The 17,767-nt window shown below is 42.6% G+C and overlaps 1 protein-coding gene across 10 annotated transcripts in view; it reads left to right on the top strand.

The window, feature by feature from the left end:
- Positions 1-17,767, top strand: part of mast2 (microtubule associated serine/threonine kinase 2) — a 518,017-nt gene that overhangs the window by 427,641 nt on the left and 72,609 nt on the right. For all 10 annotated transcript variants that reach the window (XM_085983018.1, XM_085983016.1, XM_085983015.1 and 7 more), the window contains 3 exons: positions 1,577-1,652; positions 4,844-5,053; positions 9,216-9,317. In XM_085983018.1, coding sequence (XP_085839144.1) covers positions 1,577-1,652; positions 4,844-5,053; positions 9,216-9,317 — 388 coding nt within the window. The remainder of the gene's footprint in view (positions 1-1,576; positions 1,653-4,843; positions 5,054-9,215; positions 9,318-17,767) is intronic.

The following is a 17,767-nucleotide window of genomic DNA, read 5'->3' as shown; positions in this document are numbered from 1 at the left end:
AGCTTATGCAGATATGCACCAAAATCAATAGAATTGTTATTGTAGTTACCATTTTTTTCTTGCCGATACTGTCTAGTTATTTGTGCAACATATAAGCAAAAAGATGTTTTGTGGAATTCCAAAATCCAATAAAAACAAATGTTTATAGGGGATAACAACAACAACAACTTGTATTTATATAGCACCTTTAACATAGTAAAACGTCCCAAGGCGCTGCACAGGAGTATTTTAAGACAAAAAACTTAACACCGATCCACATAAGGATAAATTAGGGCAGGTGTCCAAAAGCTTGGTCAAAGAGGTAGGTTTTAAGGCGCGTCTTAAAGGCGGAAAGAGAGGTAGAGAGGTGGACAGGTTTAGGCAGGGATTTCCAGAGCTTTAGGGCCTAGGCAACAGAAGGCACGGCTACCAAAGGTTGAGCGATTATAATCAGGGATCCTCAAGAGGGCAGAATTAGAGGAGGGCAGATATCTCGGGTGGGGGGGGCGGGGTGTGGTTGTGGGGCTGAAGAAGATTACAGAGATAGGAAAGGGCGAGGCCATGGAGGGATTTGAAAACAAGGATGAGAATTTTGAAATCGAGGTGCTGCTTAACTGGGAGCCAATGTAGGTCAGTGAGCACAGGGGTGATGGGCGAACGGGACTTGGTGCGAGTTAGGACGCGGGCAGCCGAGTTTTGGATGATCTCAAGTTTACGTAGGGTGGAATGTGGGAGGCCAGCCAGGAATGCATTGGAATAGCCAAGTCTAGAGATAACAAAGGCATGGATGAGGGTTTCAGCAGCGGACGAGCTGAGGCAATGTTACGGAGGTGGAAGTAGGCGGTCTTTGTTATGCTGCGGATATGTGGTCGGAAGCTCATTTCAGGGTCAAATATGACACCAAGGTTGCAAACAGTATAATGTAAATTCTTTAAGATAAATTAGAACAGAAACTTGGTCCCTAAGGAACGAAAGTCCTTAAACACAACTGACCTTATAAATAAATCAATATGGAAAGAACAATGAAATGACTTACCTGACACTCCTGCCTCATGCGACAGATAAAAATGTCAGCTTTACCTTGCTACAAGCTGCATTAAACTGTGATTAAATTATTAAAAAGATACATTGCATTAAATATAACATACAAAAGTTGTGCACCAGTGCATCGAAGGGCACTTACTACCATGCTTATGCTGATCATGTATGTAAAATTGGGCTAGATGTTCATTTTCCAGCAGTTGTTTGTGTTTGCTGGGATGTACAGAATCCTTGTACATAATGAAAAGTGAATGGGGGCAATGCGATATCATTCTGTCTTTCAAAGAGCCACAATGAATTGAAAACTGTCTGCCATTTGTGCTTTATTCAAGCAGTTATCCATATAATTACATTTTTGATTGAGTAAATGTGGTCTGTAAACAGTTTCTCATGACATAATGCATTACCTCACACATGTGTCAGATCCAATGAAGCAGCAAATGACTCTCAAAGTTTGTAGTACAGTTACTGATGAAATACTGACATTCCTAAAAATAAAATACAATATGTTTTGTTACTTACACTTTTTTGTGTGTACATTTTTTTTAAATCACAGTCCCGGACGATCCCCTTGTTTCTATGACAATGAGATAGTAATGATGAACCATGTGTATAAAGAAAGATTTCCGAAGGTGAGTATGGACCTTTTTTTAAAAAGGCAGCTCATTAACTCAATATTTGTGCACATGTATTGCTTATTATATATTGTATGTAATTTTTTTAATCTATAAAGGTAAAGCCATAAATGTCTGCTTTGACTTCAGCATGTCAGTGTGAATATGATTTTTGTTTAAAATATTTAGAAAATCTAGTAGGCTTTAGTGGCACCTGTCCTTCTGTTGCTTTTGGGGGAAGGGGTATCTACTGAATTTTCACACATTTCTAAATATATATTTTAGTGTTCCAATATAACATTTATGATAATATGCCAATACTCTACAATGAATCACATTCTATGAGCCAGTCCCATCTTCTTTAGTCTTAAGTCATGTCAACAGGATTGGTCTTTGCGAATTCTGTCCTACCTTTTCTTGGTCCAAATGCTACTTTTCTGACCCTTCTATCTGTGCCAGTGAAATAACTGATGTTACTCTAGCTGGCATGGAGGCTTTTATAACTCACTCTTCCCCTTCTGTCAGATTTGGTACTACATTTTAGTTCAGCCATACCTGTTGCTCTACTGTTTCTTGTAAAGCTTCAGCTTATCACAACTGTTACTTTAGAACGCTGCAGCGTCCTAAAGTAACTTTATCTCTGCTTGTATCTTTTGTAAATCTGATATTAGAGCTCCTTGATGCAACTTTAACAAAAAGGAGTCTCAACCATTGTCTTTCTGCATCTCCAGTGGTTGCTCCTCCTGTTCGCTTGCCAAAGTTGTCACATCTTCTGTGAATCCTTTTTACGCCCTTCTTCTGTCCTGATGACGCACTTGCTAGTTCTCCTAAAGAGTAAATCGTCCCTTTTGGCTCACATTTCACCTCGAACTCCAACCTTGGTGATCTTGTTGAAGCAGTTCTCTCCATTGTGCCATCAAATTTTATGCCCAACAAGACTCTGCTCTTTGGATTCTAATAGGACCTCTGGTCATGGTGGTTTCCCTCCCATTATCCTCAAGATGTGTGCTTTGTGCAAAGCAACCCATGTCCTATGCCTTCTCTTCTACCTAATGCGAGTCAACCTTTCGATCTACTTGGAAATTTACATAGGAATATACAGGTCAGGAAAAGGACATTGCAATCCATCTGGCCAGTCCCATTGTGTGGGAAATATCTTATTCCATGATACCTGTCTATCCAGGTCTTCTGAACTTTTTTTTTTATTTGTTCTCGCGATGAGGTTGTCGTTGGCATTTATTGGCCATCACAATATGCTTCCAAAAAGTGGAGGTGGGTCCAATGCTCCCTGTAAGCCGCAATGCCTCATGCGCGGCCAGCCTCCCTCACTGTGCAGCCCATTCAAATTTTTGCGCATGCGCGGTATCTACAATGTGAAAGCCGGTGAGCGGCCTGTGTGGGACCTTGCAGATGACCGCGCAGCTTAATGGGAACATTGGGTGGGTCTTCTTGAACCACTGCTGTCCGTGTGGTGAAGCAGCTGCCACAATGATCAGCCTAATCCCTTTTGTTTGTGTTCACCCTGTCCTTAAGAAAGATGATCCTTCTTACTTAGTTAACTATTGCCCTTGCTTTGGTATTTTAGTTATGGAAGCTGATGTTAACTCTGAAGTTGTCCATTACCTTGAAAATTCTGGCCATATGCTTGTTTGCCATAATGCTTTTTGCATTCCTATTCCACTAATCATTTTGTTGCACATGTTATGCATCTCTTGAACTATGTTACTGAACACTTCGATGAATCATCTGTAATTGCGTTGGACATTTTCAAAACTTTTGACAGGATCTGACGCTATGCAGTTATAAACAAGTTACAATCATATCGCCTCTCACTAAAGTTCTGTTTATGGCTATGTATTTTCTTTTCAAATTGCCCTGTGTTGCATTAGCTTAATGCTTTTGCAGTGTTCTGCCTCCTCTCCGACTCTTTATATCGATAACCTCCTCCACTAATCCAATCGTTTGCTGATGACTGTATCCTACATTCATCAACTTCCTTTAGACCGGGTATAAGAAAAAGCTTGGCACTTAAGAGTGGGACCAGCTATCATCTCCAACTTCCAATCTCTCTTGCTTCATTATGAGTATGGTAGTGTAGTGTTTATGACACTAGACTAGCAACATAGAGAGCATTGAAACAAATCCTTCTATGGCAAGTTGTGAAAGTGAATTCAATAAATCTGGTAATGTGTGGGCTAGCACTAAAAAAAAGAAGCTGCCAGATTATTGTAAAATCTCACTTTCCTCAGTAATATCCTGGCCTGCACGTAATTCTAGTCCACTCTATGCAGTTAACTCTTACTGTCCTCTGAAACTGTCGACTGAACTACTTTGTTGTACAAACAAGAGGAAGACAACCACCATCTCGGTGGGGGGGGGGGGGGGCGGGGATATGGATGGGCAATAACTGTAGTCTTGCCAGCATCATCCCCATCGTGAGAACCAATGGATACTGCTATGGTCAGGGCTTCTTTGAACTTTACATTCTTGTTTCTTCCACGCTCCAGAAATGCTATCCTACATGCTCGTTCTCCTCCTATTCCCCACTGTCTTGAAATTGTGATTCAATACTCAGGTCAACTCGTTTTCTGGTATCTCAAGACTATGGAAGCTCCTGGGCTTATTCCCAATGCCTTTTCTCATATTTGTGGCTAGATGGCAATTTGTGAAAGCAGATCAACTCTTCTATGAACTAAAGCTTCCATCCTTTGTCTGTACATGCTCTTTCAAAATGAGCACTCTACTTGTGTCAGTCTCCATGCCCCTCAGTCTTTCCTTCTACCTACAGCCTACAATCTTTTAAAAGCTAAGCCTGATTTGCCACATCATATTCTTTTCAACCTTGGCGGCATCCTGCACTATGGGCCTTGACCCTTCACCTTGGTTTCTCGAAAGAAACTATAACCAGACAAATGAAAATGCTAGTCAACATTCTGTTTTGCCTACAAAACAACAGTAACCACGCTTCAAAGGTAATTAATTGGCTGTAAAGTGCTTTGGGATGACCTGAGGATGTGAAAGATGCTTTGTAAATACAAGTTCTTTCTTTATATATCTAATAATAAAGTGTCTTGCAAGACAATACCATAACAACAGTGCCTCTTTAACAAGTACAGTACTACATTCATTTTATTTAAAATTTAGCAAAAAGGGCAAGGAAAATCAGATTTATTGCAGATAAAATATGGCAAACAAATTTCACTCAATAGGCCACGGCTCAAATGGAAGAGAACCTCCAGGAGTTCATCACATCCAGTGCTCCTGAGAATGTGCTGCCATTAGCTGATGGGGTACTCAGCTTTATCCACCATCAGGTTATTGAGCTGGCTCGGGACTGCTTGGCGAAATCCCGAGATGGGCTCATCACCTCCAGATACTTTTTTGAACTGCAAGAGAACCTGGAGAAGTTGCTGCAAGATGTAAGTGTCTATGTTTTAATTTACTAACGTGGCAGCGTTATAACCAATTTGCCTGTTACCATTAAGTTTACCTCAGTGACAGGAAATAAATACGATTCAAGTCGAACTATAAAACGCTCCTGCAGACATAAATAAAAAGAAAAGAAATGCAAATGCTGGAAATCTGAAAGTAAAATACAATTGTTGTACACAAGTTGTTACCCTGTCCGTTGCCTTTGCAGATGCTAATGAACCTGCTATATATTTCCAGAATTTGTTCTTGCTGCAGATGTAACCTAATTTCATTTTAATTTTGTTACTGAAACATTGTAAATGTAAGTGAGTCTTTTAAGACCCTCATATAAAACTGTCCAGTTTTAGCTGAAACCTGGAAATGATCGGTTTGCAAGCTCCCGTTCCCCCCCCCCCCCCCCCCCCCACAATTGAAAACAGCAGTGAGGGCGAACTTGCTGTATTTAGGCAGGTTTTACTGCCACTTGGGGGAATGCTGTTTCCGAAAGGCAATGGAGAGTCGGGGGTCAATAAATCTGTGACTATTGCGATGATTATGAGATAGACAACTGATGAAATTTAACACGTAGTGCATCAAATGATGTCATAGGAACACTGTGCAGTTTTTTCAATGACAATATAAGTACAAACATTATACACTCTCCTTGTGCTGTCTTTAAAAGTGATAAATTATTTAATTCAGACAATGGCTAACCTAGTCATTGCAAGTAGTGGGTTTCGCTAGGAATCACTACTCATGTTTTGGAATTAATCTCAGATTTACCATTAGAGATGTTAAAACAATAACAAAGGCACAGTTAAATTTGAATTACACCTGTGATTTGGCCATGATCATTGAGGATTTATGAATTATCAACAACACCCTGGAGATAACTACAATGGTACTTTTCAAGAATATACAGGACAGTTTGATATATGTTCACTTTGAAGGTCTGCTGTTTTCTTCTGTTTTATAAACAACAGTAGGATCCCCATTGAGTGGTAGGGCCACTGTCTCCAAATGAAATGACCTGAGTATACAGCTGGCCCACTTCTCAGCAGTGGCACCGATTCAAAGCTCCTTGGATCGTCACAATCATCGCTGTGGTGTACGATAATGAGTTCCTCAGCAAATCTTGCCTTTGGATCGATGCTGGTTCTTGTGTTTAAACTGCTAGCCTTCCCTATGTTATTTTCTGTCCTATAGCTTTCAAGTATGGAGTGTAAATCTGTGACTTAATAAAAGTGCTATTTGTTTACAGTTGCCTGATAATTTGATATTACAACCTCTACAGTTTGAAACTTGCATGAAATATTTCAAAATACAATCCGCTTAACCATGCAGTCATTATGTCTGCATTTCAACAAGAACCCAAAATGCACCTGGGAACAATAACAGTACAGTAAAGCAATACATACTGAATGAGGTGCCTGGAACTGATGCAATAGTCTGCAATACCCCTTTGTGCACAGAAGCTTTATCACCAGAACACTATGCTATCGCCATTCACATCTAAATGAAAGTGCCTAATTTAGTTTGGCTTTGACTTTTATATATAATGAAACTGAGTCCAAGATGTTGCTGTACAGGTTGATTACTTTAATAATGAGCATCAACTATACATCAAAAACAAGTGGTACATATGCATGCTTCAGTGTAGAATATATTACTGAATTGTATGGTATGGTGTTTTGCCAGACCAAAAGTTTTTCATAGCTGTTGTGGTGTATACTCCACTGTTCATCTGTAAATATTAGGCATTTGGAAAGCAGTCAGAGAATTTACAACTGTTACGGCTTTTCAGAGAGTTTTAGGTGTAGTCAACAATAATTTGCATTTATATAGCGCCTTTAATGTAGTAAAACATCCCACGGCGCCTCACAAGACACAAATTGGGCGATGCACAAGATGTCAGAGTTGGAGAAATGCAGAGTTCTCAGAGGGTTGTAGGGTGGAGCTGGTTACAGAGCTAGAGAAGGATGAGGCCAGGGAGAGATTTGAATATAGGGATGAGAATTTTAAAATCAAGGCATTGCTGGACTGGGAGCCAGTGGAGGTCAGTGTATGCACAGGGGTGATGGGTGAATGGGACTTAGGATATGGGCAGCAGAGTTTAGGATTAGCTTAAGTTTATGGAAGGTGGTGGGAGGTCAGCCTGGAGAACATTGGAATAGTCAGGTCTGGAGGCAACAAAAGCATGGGCAAGGGTTTCAGCAGCAGATGGGCTGAGGCCGGGGCAGAGACAGGCTATGTTAAGGAAATGGAAGTAGGTGCTCTTTGTGATAGAGAGGATATGGAGTCGGAAACTCTGCTCAGAGTTGAATAGGACGCCGAGGTTGCAAACAATCTGGTTAAGCCTACAACAGTGGCCAGGGAGAGGGATGGAATTTGTGGTGGTGGGGGCCGAAGACAATAGCTTCAGTCTTTTCAATATTTAATTGGAGGAAATTGTGGCTTATCCAGGACTGGATGTCGACAAGTAGTCTGACAACACAGAAGCAGTGGAGGGGTCAAGAGAGGTGGTGGTGAGATAGAACTGGGTGTCATCCGTGTACATGTGGAGCGTGATGTCATGTTTTTGGATGATGTTGCTGAGAGACTGCATGCAGATGAGAAATAGGATGGGGCAAAGGATAGATCCTTGGGGGACTTCAGATGTAATGGTGCGAGGGTGGGAAGAGAAGCCAGGGCAGGTGATTCTCTAGCTACGACTGAGTAGGTGGCAATTACACTGAGCTGGACAATGGAGAAGAGGCGTTGGAGAAGAATGGTGTGGCAAACCATGTTAGTGGCTGCAAACAGGATGAGAAGGAATAGTGCGCCAAGGTCACAGCCATTTAAAATGTAATTTGTGACATTTTTTGTTGTATTTGTGAAAACTACCAGCCCGTGGTGTTGTAATATGTGAGTGCAGACCACTTAATTAGTTCTGGATGGATTAAGACAAAATCTTCAGTTCTAATTCCTCTTCCAAACATCAAAATCCAGTTTTTTTTCCATAGACCATAATTGTGTTCCTAGTAGCTGGCTGGGAGAAGGTTACACCTCCATAATATGGTATTGTTGATTTCTATAGTGTGAGTCACTCATTGAAAATATTATATGCATGTCTAATGATGTCTCTTTGGATAAGAAAAATTGCAGAGAGCATGTTGTGTGGCTAGGAAACTCAGCCAGTACACCTTGTGCAGCCAACAGTGTGTTGATTGTGAGTCTTTGAAGAAGTCCAGAAACAAGGTTTAGGTAGGGGAAAAGCAGATGTTCTTTCTAAACCTTGTTTGCTAGTGTTGATTTTTAATCTAATTTAAGCTTAATTTTGAACAGCACTCCACACCAATACCTCTATCTGCCAGTGTAAATGTTGCTACTATGATCTTTCAGATATCCTATTCTGCAAAATCCTGAATGTTAATTTGGAAGCCTTAAAATATGTAGATTTTAAAAACTAGCAGGAATAACAAATGAGAAGCTTTGTTTAACAGAGAAAATTCAAAGCTAAACAAAATTGCAATTGTGTTTTTGGAGAAAAAAGACATGCTTTGTGTTTGTTTTCTCCTTGAAACATGTTTATTACTGCTTTGCACCCACCTGGTTTGAGCCTGTTAGAGGGAGCATGGTGGGGGAATGGAGGGTCATTTTAATTTCGTGCTCCAGTGATTACTGGTGGTGACGGATGGTCTTTCAGACAGAGTATAACTTAACATGCCTTCGTACATTGTTCTGCCGGTGATTATGTCATTGGGATTCACTGTGTATAGGAATGACATAGGCATTCCTCAGACAAGCATGACATCAGCTTCAGATGCTAATGAGTGTGTGCTGCTGCTGTCAAGGCATAACTTGCAGACACAATTGAGGTTTTAGTATGTAATGCAGCATGTTTCAAAAGGGGTTTAGACCGCATCAAAACAAGATGTCTAGATTATCTTTTGAGCAAGATGATGTCTTGCTGAGAATTTTGGAGCATCAGAGGTGTGCAAGGATTTTGGCAGACACACTGTTACAAGTTGAGTCCCTCCGTTTCTTTTCTTACTAAAGGTCTTATTTTTGAGGCAGAGGGCATTGCGTGGTGTGTGTATGCATAATGGAGTTTCTGTTGTTCCGGTAATAAATCGTGTGCTGGCTTTGTGCATCATGTGTTGAAATGTTAATCTGACTTTTCCTTTACAGGCCCACGAACGGTCAGAGAGTTCGGAGGTAACATTTGTGACCCAGCTGATGAAGAAGCTGATGATCGTTATTGCCCGGCCAGCACGGCTGCTTGAGTGTCTGGTGAGAGGAACCTTTCATGTACCCATTATTTGCATGTCCATCAATAAAATATGTATGCACAGAATTGAGGCAGGAAGGTAAATAAGTATTCAAGGCCAAGCAGATCATTATAATCTTGGTTCTATCTTGTATTTAAATTTTGCATTGTGAAAGAGAACAGATAGAAAACATTAGTTTAAGGTTAATCTAGTAGTCGTCTAAATGTGGCAATGGGTGATATTTTGATTGTAAATTGCTGTAAAATAATATGAAATGCTATTAAATGCCGAGGTCATGTAGCTGTCCCAGACTTCCAACTTGCCAAGCTTTCCTGTGAATCTCATGAAGCAGCTCTTAAATCAAATCTGCATTCGTTATAAATGAATGTGTCACAAGACGCTGCAGAAATGCATGTTACATTGATCCACCCCCCACCCCAAAGAAGCAATTCCTACTGTGTCACAAAATAGATTTGTAGAGATGAGTGAGCAGGTGAATACAAAATGAATGTGCTGTGTTCAGCTAATGGTGTTTGAAGGCTCTTGGTAGTAGCTTTCAAATGAGCAGGGAAAAAAGCAGTCACAGTATTAACAGAGGGAGCATCAGCAACATAAATGCTCTGTCTATCTGTGCTTCACCAGAGATCTCAAATCAAAATTGTGGTTAAGAATATTTGATAATCTATCACTCTGAATGTTTGGATCGGATAGCTGATTGTCATTTTCAAATGATTTAAGTACTTCTGTCGTAAAATATCTTTTATTGGTGGTTTGGCAGTTGGGTGTCTCAAGTCACTATACTTAGTATTTTGTCCATTGAAAAGGGCAGGAGTGTGACTGCTCAAAGTAACTGCCTGCTTATGATTTGTTAGTTAATGGGAATATACACTCAGATGTATAAAAAGTCTTTTATAAAATTTATTCCAAAAACATTAGAAGGGAACAGATATTCTTTAGGAATGGTTTTGAGTTTCCCCATTAAACCTTTACAGTTTTTAAAAAAGTGAACTTTTCCAGCTATTTCTTAAAATGAAGATGGGTGAGGATTTTAAAAGCTCTAAAAGGTCCGTCAGTCAAAGGGTTAAAATGTCTAGCACGTCAGAATAGCTGAGCCTTTGGTGAAAGAGAAAGGAGGTTAATTAGTCTTTTTTTAAACTGCAATTGTCTCTTAATTTTGATCCACCAATCTGAACAAATATGTTTTAACTGTTTATGAGCTGCAATATGTCTGAACCCCTTTTTTAAAGCTATATAATATTTAATCATTTATTCAGAAATTATTGGGTGCTTTGGAATGTTCTGTCTACATTTTTATTAAAAAAATTAAATGGTAATTGTAAATATAAAGGGACTGATATTTGCAGCTTATTGAAAGTATTTGCGTGCACTGAAGCCCATTTCTATGTGTACGTTAATAAACCTTTTAACCGTCCAAAACTTATTACTGTAGGTTTCTATAATTTAAATACAAAAATATAGAGTATAAGCCAAAGAAGAAAAATTGGCTTTTTTTTAGAAAAGTGTATATGTGTAAAATGAATTGTGCAAGTCTCTACTGTGGGATTAAAGTAAAATATTATTCTGCAATAGTAATAGACATCAATTGTATTTAACATTGACAGATTCCATCCTCCTTCCAGAAGAATTTGTTTTCTGATAAATACAGACTGTAGCAGTATTGGAAATTTCTGTGTGCCAGACAAAACACAACAGGGTGAACATTCACCTTTAGCCCAAATCATGGAGGGTGCGCTGCTAGCACATAAAGCTGCGTAATGAGAGCTTTAAGACAACAATTTGCCACTGCATACATATATATATGTATATAATAAATATTGGAATAAATACTGTTGCATGTGGGAAGTCAAGCTCAAGTGTACTCTTCAGGTGAAGCAGGAAGAGAGGACGTTGATAACTCAACCGGGGCGCACAGATGTATTTCCGTTCCCATTTTAAAAGTCATACATTGCTCTCTTATTTTGTGTTGCCATTATAAATTTCTATATCCATACCTATAATGGGAAATGCCTATGTAAACTTGTCATGCTGTAATTACACCTTTCTACCAATGGTAGCGCTGCAGTACCTCCGCTTCAGCAGAGGAAAAAAGTTGGCAGGAAGTGCTTACAGACATAAGAATTTTAATTATATGTATTTTCTTTTGTCCGCTGGGTAGGGCTTCTGTCTTGGGGGAAGATCTTAACAGTTTTTCAGCCAATCTAAGCAATTTGTGCTGATTTAACCAGAGGTAGTGTTGGTGTCAGAGGTCAGACTCATTTTTACCTTTTGGAGTCTGCCACCAAGGGTTGCATCTGTTCCAATCTTCTGTTGGCATGTTTTTCATCTTGGAGTCGAAGAGACTATACTTGGAATGCTAGCAACTAAAACTTTGTGTTAGCCAAGAACGTTGCTGGTGAGTTAACAGCCGCCGAAAATGTCCGCCATGCTAAGCCGCGTAAATTCGTCTGGGGGGGGGGGGGCGGGGGCTGGAGAATGGTGGCACTGCGCTTACCTTCCGTGCAACGCCCTCCTGGTGGCGTTGGTGGAGACCTCCGAGGCAAAGTTCCCATCTTGAAGTGGTGTTCGAGCTTCGCACAGCCTCTGGAGCTCGCAAGGAATTGTAGGTAATCAAAAGGGTTATGAATTAAAGGGGCAATGCACTCAGAAGTAATACAAATTAAAATGCAGTTAAAAATGAAGCTTTCAGCCCTTACTACCTTTCAAAAAAAATGTAACATTAAAAAGAATTCCCAAATGGGATTATTCAGCACTTAAAGCTGAATTCCTTGCCAAACCTCAATTAATGTGAAAAGTGCTTCAGCACTAACATAAATGGCTCAGCAAGCCAGGGAAGGGGCACCCAGGGTCTCGCACGCAGCATTCCAGCTTTGTGCAGGGGGTCAACACTGCAAGACAGGTCCTCTACCCACAGGGGCCAGGAGGCCCTCCAGAAAGAATGATGTGGGACCACATCACCGAGTCTGACAGTGCCGCTCCCACCACCTGGCTCCAGTGCCTAAAGAAGCTTCATGACCTCAGACCACTGGTCAAGGTCAGTGAATGCATCTTCAAAAGCCGTCTCCTACCAACTGCACCACTAGCCTCACACACTGCTCAATCCACGACCCCCACCCCCAATCACTCACCTACCAACAATCTGCACCAATCACAAGGCACATCTCCCATTCCTAGCCTCATCTCATCCCCTTGGAGGAGACAGTGCAGGCCATTCTCGGCAGGGGCATGGATGAGCCCTTGGCCAGCAGCAGGGTTGAAAGGATAAAAGATGCTGGTATCCTCATATGTTATCTTCCTTCTGGCATGCACCTCTTGCTTTCCCACCCTCTCTTCACCACAATGCCTTCCTCATTTTACACACCAAAGAAATGCAACCTGCCCAGCCAGTGGTTGACCAAGAAGAGGGAGATGAGAGTGAAGAAAAAGAAAATTTATTTGACATTCCCAGCCACCAGCTCCTCAAGGTCCACCAGCAAGGTCATTTGCAGTGTCCCCCACTGAAAGGCTGCAGCTTTCCACCAGCCATGCTGCAGCCACTGGGGTAGCACTGCATGACATCAGTAGGATAGGCAAAGACACACACAAGACCTAAGGGCGATGAGTTGATTTCTTGATGTCATATTGGATGGATAGATGTATAAAGTTGGATTGGAAAGTTTGCTTTGTGGTGGCTTTTATTTCAGCATTGTGGCTAAGAGAACGCTGTGATGGTCAGTAACAGATGGAAGGTAAGGTGTGGGTCAAACGTTGAAAGGGGAATTGGGGATGTTGTCACTGGTACTGCAGGCTGGTGATTCTATCCTGGATACCCTGGCCAGAAAGGGGCTGTCTGGGTTGCATTTTTCCTTCTGCTTCCTCTTCTTCTTCCCTCTGCGAGTGGATGTGGTAAATCTGAAATTACAGTATAAAATGCTGGAAATACTCCGCTGATCAGGCAGCATCTCGACCTGAGACGTGAACTCTGTTTCTCTCTCCACGGATGTTGCCTGACCTGATTATTTGCAGCATTTTCTGTCTTCTCAGAGCCCTTCCTTTACCATCCGGGGCCTTGCAAGCATCCAGCAGACTCCCTACACACTTTAAAAAAAAAACTTTAACATCTATTACAGCAAGCCACTACTTCAATAAAATAAAAAAAAAACAGTCCAAAAGCTTAATTGCAAACTTACCTGAAGGATGTGTGTTTCTCTTTGAGATGCTGACATTGCCACTGTCCGCCTGCTTGCACGCCAGGTTAACCTGGCATGCTTAGGACCCAGCGCTGAATTCAGTGCTAGGATCGAAGTTCGGCGTGGTGACGCTAAGTCAGCGTTGCACGCCGATTGACGTCACTACGCCGTCATTTTTTTTTTCAGGGCGCTGCCAGTTACCGGCAGCACAAAGAGGGACATGAATATGGCGGCCACCGCGGGACCCGCCACTAGCTAGCGAAAGAGCGGCGGCCACCATTTTACTGCCATTTCATGGCGCTACGGAGTGGCGCTCAACAGATGAATTTCTAGCCCCAGGAATTCTACGTAGCGGCACAACTCGCCATAAAATGTGAGTGTACATTTCCTCCACCACCTTGAGCACAGCATGGACATACACAAACTCCCATCAATTTGAGGTAGAAAGATTCAGCAGCAACTGGTTGCTTCTCTGTAACCTAATCATGGTAGCCACCAAACTCTGGATATATGTGCTTGTGTTCCCATACTTGGCCTCTAATTAATGCATTGCAGCAGCCGGTGTCTCAAGCCTCAGTTATACAACCAACAGCAATAGTCAATGTAATGGAAAGGTCTACTGAAGACAACTTGCAATGTGTCAGTTGCCTTGATTATATAAGTCCAAGTCTAATGCTGTGCACCAGGCTTACTTATCACCAACTGTTTAACCCAGGCCATCATGCGAGGGGCTTTGACGAATGATGTGCACACCTTGAGGCTAACTTCCCTTTCAGGGTGCTGAGTAACAGGTCATTGTAGACAGGAATGCTTCCTCTCAGGAAATCTACCTTGTAGCTTGATCCCAGGTCTCAAAGCTGGGCCAAAAGAAGTTATTCCTATGAACACTAAGAATTTCAAACCATGAAGGGATGCTGTTTGTTCAAGGGTATTACATGTCACAGGCTTAACCTGCAATGGGACTTTACTGTCACTGAAGAAAGATAAGAAAGACAAAGCAACGTTGGACCCTTCCCAGCTTAGTTCTAATGAATTATGTTCAGGCTAAAGATGGCATCAACCAGGACCCCTAGGTACCGATATGGATAGACACCTCTCAGAACTTCCACTCAATACTTTCACTGGCAGTGTTGGGCAAGGGGTAGAGATAAAAAGAAGGGATCAGTCCACCCAAGAAAAGTCTTTAAAAAAGATGCATTTTCATTAAGTTGTATTGCAATAAATAGTTTTTTAGCAATACATCTTTTTACAATTGTAGTTCAGATCCATTTCCTTCCTAATGACTGTTCAAATCAAATCAACTTTTATTGTCATTGTTAGTGCACAAGTGCAGTACAACGAAATGTAGGCTTGCGGCTCCCGAGAGTGTACATTTAGATTAAGACATTTAAACATTCAACATACATTTGGCTTGTAATACATTAACATAAACATAACCATAATAAAGTGCATTGACAGATGTGCAGGCTTTAGAGTTTATTTGTGGAGTTCAGTAGGATGACAGCCCTGGGAAAGAAGCTGTTCCTAAATCTGGTCGTACGGGTGCGAATGCATCTGTAGTGTCTCCCAGATGGCAGGAGGGCGAACAGACTGTGGCTGGGGTGGGTAGGGTCTTTGATGATGGACCGTGACCTCCGTAAACAGCGTTTCTGGTATGTGCTCTATGGTCGGTAGCCGGGTGCCGGTAATGCGTTGGGCAGTTTTGACTACCCGCTGCAGGGCTTTCCGGTCATAGTAGCTACAGCTGCCATACCATACTGTGATACAGTTTGTCAGGATGCTCTCTATTGTGCAGCGGTAAAAGTTAGAGAGGATCAGGGGTGACAGGTTACATCCCTTCAGCCTCCTTAGGAAATATAGGCGCTGCTGGGCCTTCTTCACCAGAGAGGAGGTATTGAGGGACCAGGAGAGGTCTTCCGTGATGTGGACTCCGAGGAACTTAAAGCTGTCCACCCTTTCCACCACAGCCCCATTGATGTGGATGGGGGTGTGACATCCGCCTTTAGACTTCCTGAAGTCCACAATGATTTCTTTGGTTTTCTTGATGTTAAGGGCCAGGTTGTTATCAGCGCACCACTTCACGAGATGCTGGACCTCCTCCCTGTCGGCTGACTCATCGTTGTTGGTGATCTGGCCTACTACTGTGGTATCATCCGCAAACTTGATGATGGTGTTGGAACCATGAACAGCCACACAGTCGTGGGTGAAGAGGGAGTAGAGGAGGGGGCTCAGCACACATCCTTGTGGGGCCCCAGTGTTCAGGGTCGGGGGGGGGGGGGAGAGGAGGAGGAGGTGTGGTTACCTAATTTGACAGACTGGGGTCTGTTTGTTAGGAAGTCCAGGGTCCAGTTGCAGAGGGAAGTGTTCAGGCCAAGAGTTTGGAGTTTGGTGGCCAGCTTGTTGGGGACGATAGTGTTGAATGCTGAGCTGTAGTCTATGAACAGCATTCTGATGTAGGTCTCCTTACCATCTAAGTGATTCAGTGCCGAGTGTAGAGCAGTTGTGATTGCATCCTCCGTTGATCTGTTTGCACGATAGGCAAACTGGTGTTGGTCAAGAGAGGCGGGAACACTGGCTTTGATGTGAGCCAGGACCAGTCTCTCTCAACACTTCATTATGATGGGTGTGAGTGCGACAGGTCGATAGTCGTTCAGGCACGTCACAGCCGTTTGTTTTGGCACAGGAATAATGGTAGCGGTCTTGAAGCATGTAGGGACTACTGCCTGGGCCAATGACAGATTGAAGATGGCGGTGAAGACATCAGCCAGCTGATCACATTCCTTGAGTACCCGTCCAGGGATGCTATCCGGTCCAGCAGCCTTTCGTGTGTTCACTCCGCGTAGAACACCCCTTACGTCAGAGGTCGACAGAGTGAGCACCTGGTCTTCCGGGGGTGGCAAGGTTTTGGTAGCCGGCTCCCTGTTGTCCCTGTCGAAGCGAGCGTAGAAGTTGTTAAGCTCCTCCGGAAGGGAGGCATCGCTAACCGGGGGGCTGGTGTTTTTGCCCTTGTAGTCAGTGATGGACTGGATGCCTTGCCACATGCGCCGGGGGTCCGAGTTGTTGTGGAAATGATCCTCTATCCGCAGTGTATGTTTCCTTTTGGCAGTCCTGATACCCTTTTTTAGGTTGGTCCTAGCTGCACTGCAAGCCGCCACGTCGTCAGATTTAAATGCTGTGTCGCGTGCTTTCAACAGCAACGCAGCATTTTACCTGGTTGATTGAATAGGAGGTGTGAGAAATTGGAATTGGGGAATTTTTTTAAACATGCCATTGTTTCTTACTGGAATGAAAAATAAAATTTTCACGTGACATCTTTTCAAAATTTGATCTACAGCCCTGTTTTCTAGTACTTGATGGAATAATTGTATTTATTTTTAAAATATCTATTACAAGCTAGAAAAAAAGAAATGCAAATTTTATTTTATATTCCTGATATTTGTAGAGACTGAATTTGAAATCCTTTTTTGGGGCATGGTACGCCACTGAATGGCAAACACAGCTTAATGGCTAAGTTTTCCCATACAGTGTTTAAATAATTTCAATCATAGTCGTTAGTGACTGGGGTGAGGGCAGGGACAGGGGAATGAGTGGAAGCCAGATACAGCTCTTTTTCAATATTCTTTCATGGCATGTGGGCGTCATTGGCAAGGCTAGCATTTATTGCCCATTCCTAGTTGCCCTCGAGAGGGTGCCAGTGAATCGCTTTCTTGATCCGCTGCAGTTCATGTGGTGAAGGTTCTCCCACAATGCCATTAGGAGTTTCAGAATTGTGACTTGGCGACGATGAAGAAACGGCGATATATGTCCAGGTCAGGATGGTGTGTGACTTGGAGGGGATCTTGGAGGTGATGGTGTTCCCATGCTTCTGCTGCCCTTGTCCTTCTAGGTGGTGGAGGTCGCGGGTTTGAGAGGTGCTGCTGAAGAAGCCTTTGCGACTTGCTACAGTGCATCCTGTAGATTGTACAAACTGCAGGCATGGTACACCAATAGTAGAAGGAGTGGATGTTTAAGCTAGTGGATGGGGTGCTGATCAATCGTAATGGTTTGTCCTGGATGGTATCTAGCCTCTGGAGTGTAGTTGCAGCTGCACCATCCAGGCATGAGGAGAGTATTCGATCACACTCCTGACTTGTGCCTTGTAGGTGGTGTAGAGGCTTTGAGGAGTCAGGAGGTGAGCCACTCGCTGCAGAATACCCAGCCTCTGACTTGCTCTAGTAGCCAAGGTATTTATGTGGCTTGGTCCAGTTGGGTTTCTGGTCAATGGTGACCCCCCCACCCCTCCCCA

The sequence above is a fragment of the Somniosus microcephalus genome, chromosome 3, assembly GCF_052327205.1.
Source record: "Somniosus microcephalus isolate GS21.2 chromosome 3, FLI_Smic_1.0, whole genome shotgun sequence".
In the NCBI taxonomy this organism is placed as follows: domain Eukaryota; kingdom Metazoa; phylum Chordata; class Chondrichthyes; order Squaliformes; family Somniosidae; genus Somniosus; species Somniosus microcephalus.
Note: the sequence above shows the minus strand (reverse complement) of the source record. Positions and strands in the feature narration are given on the sequence as shown.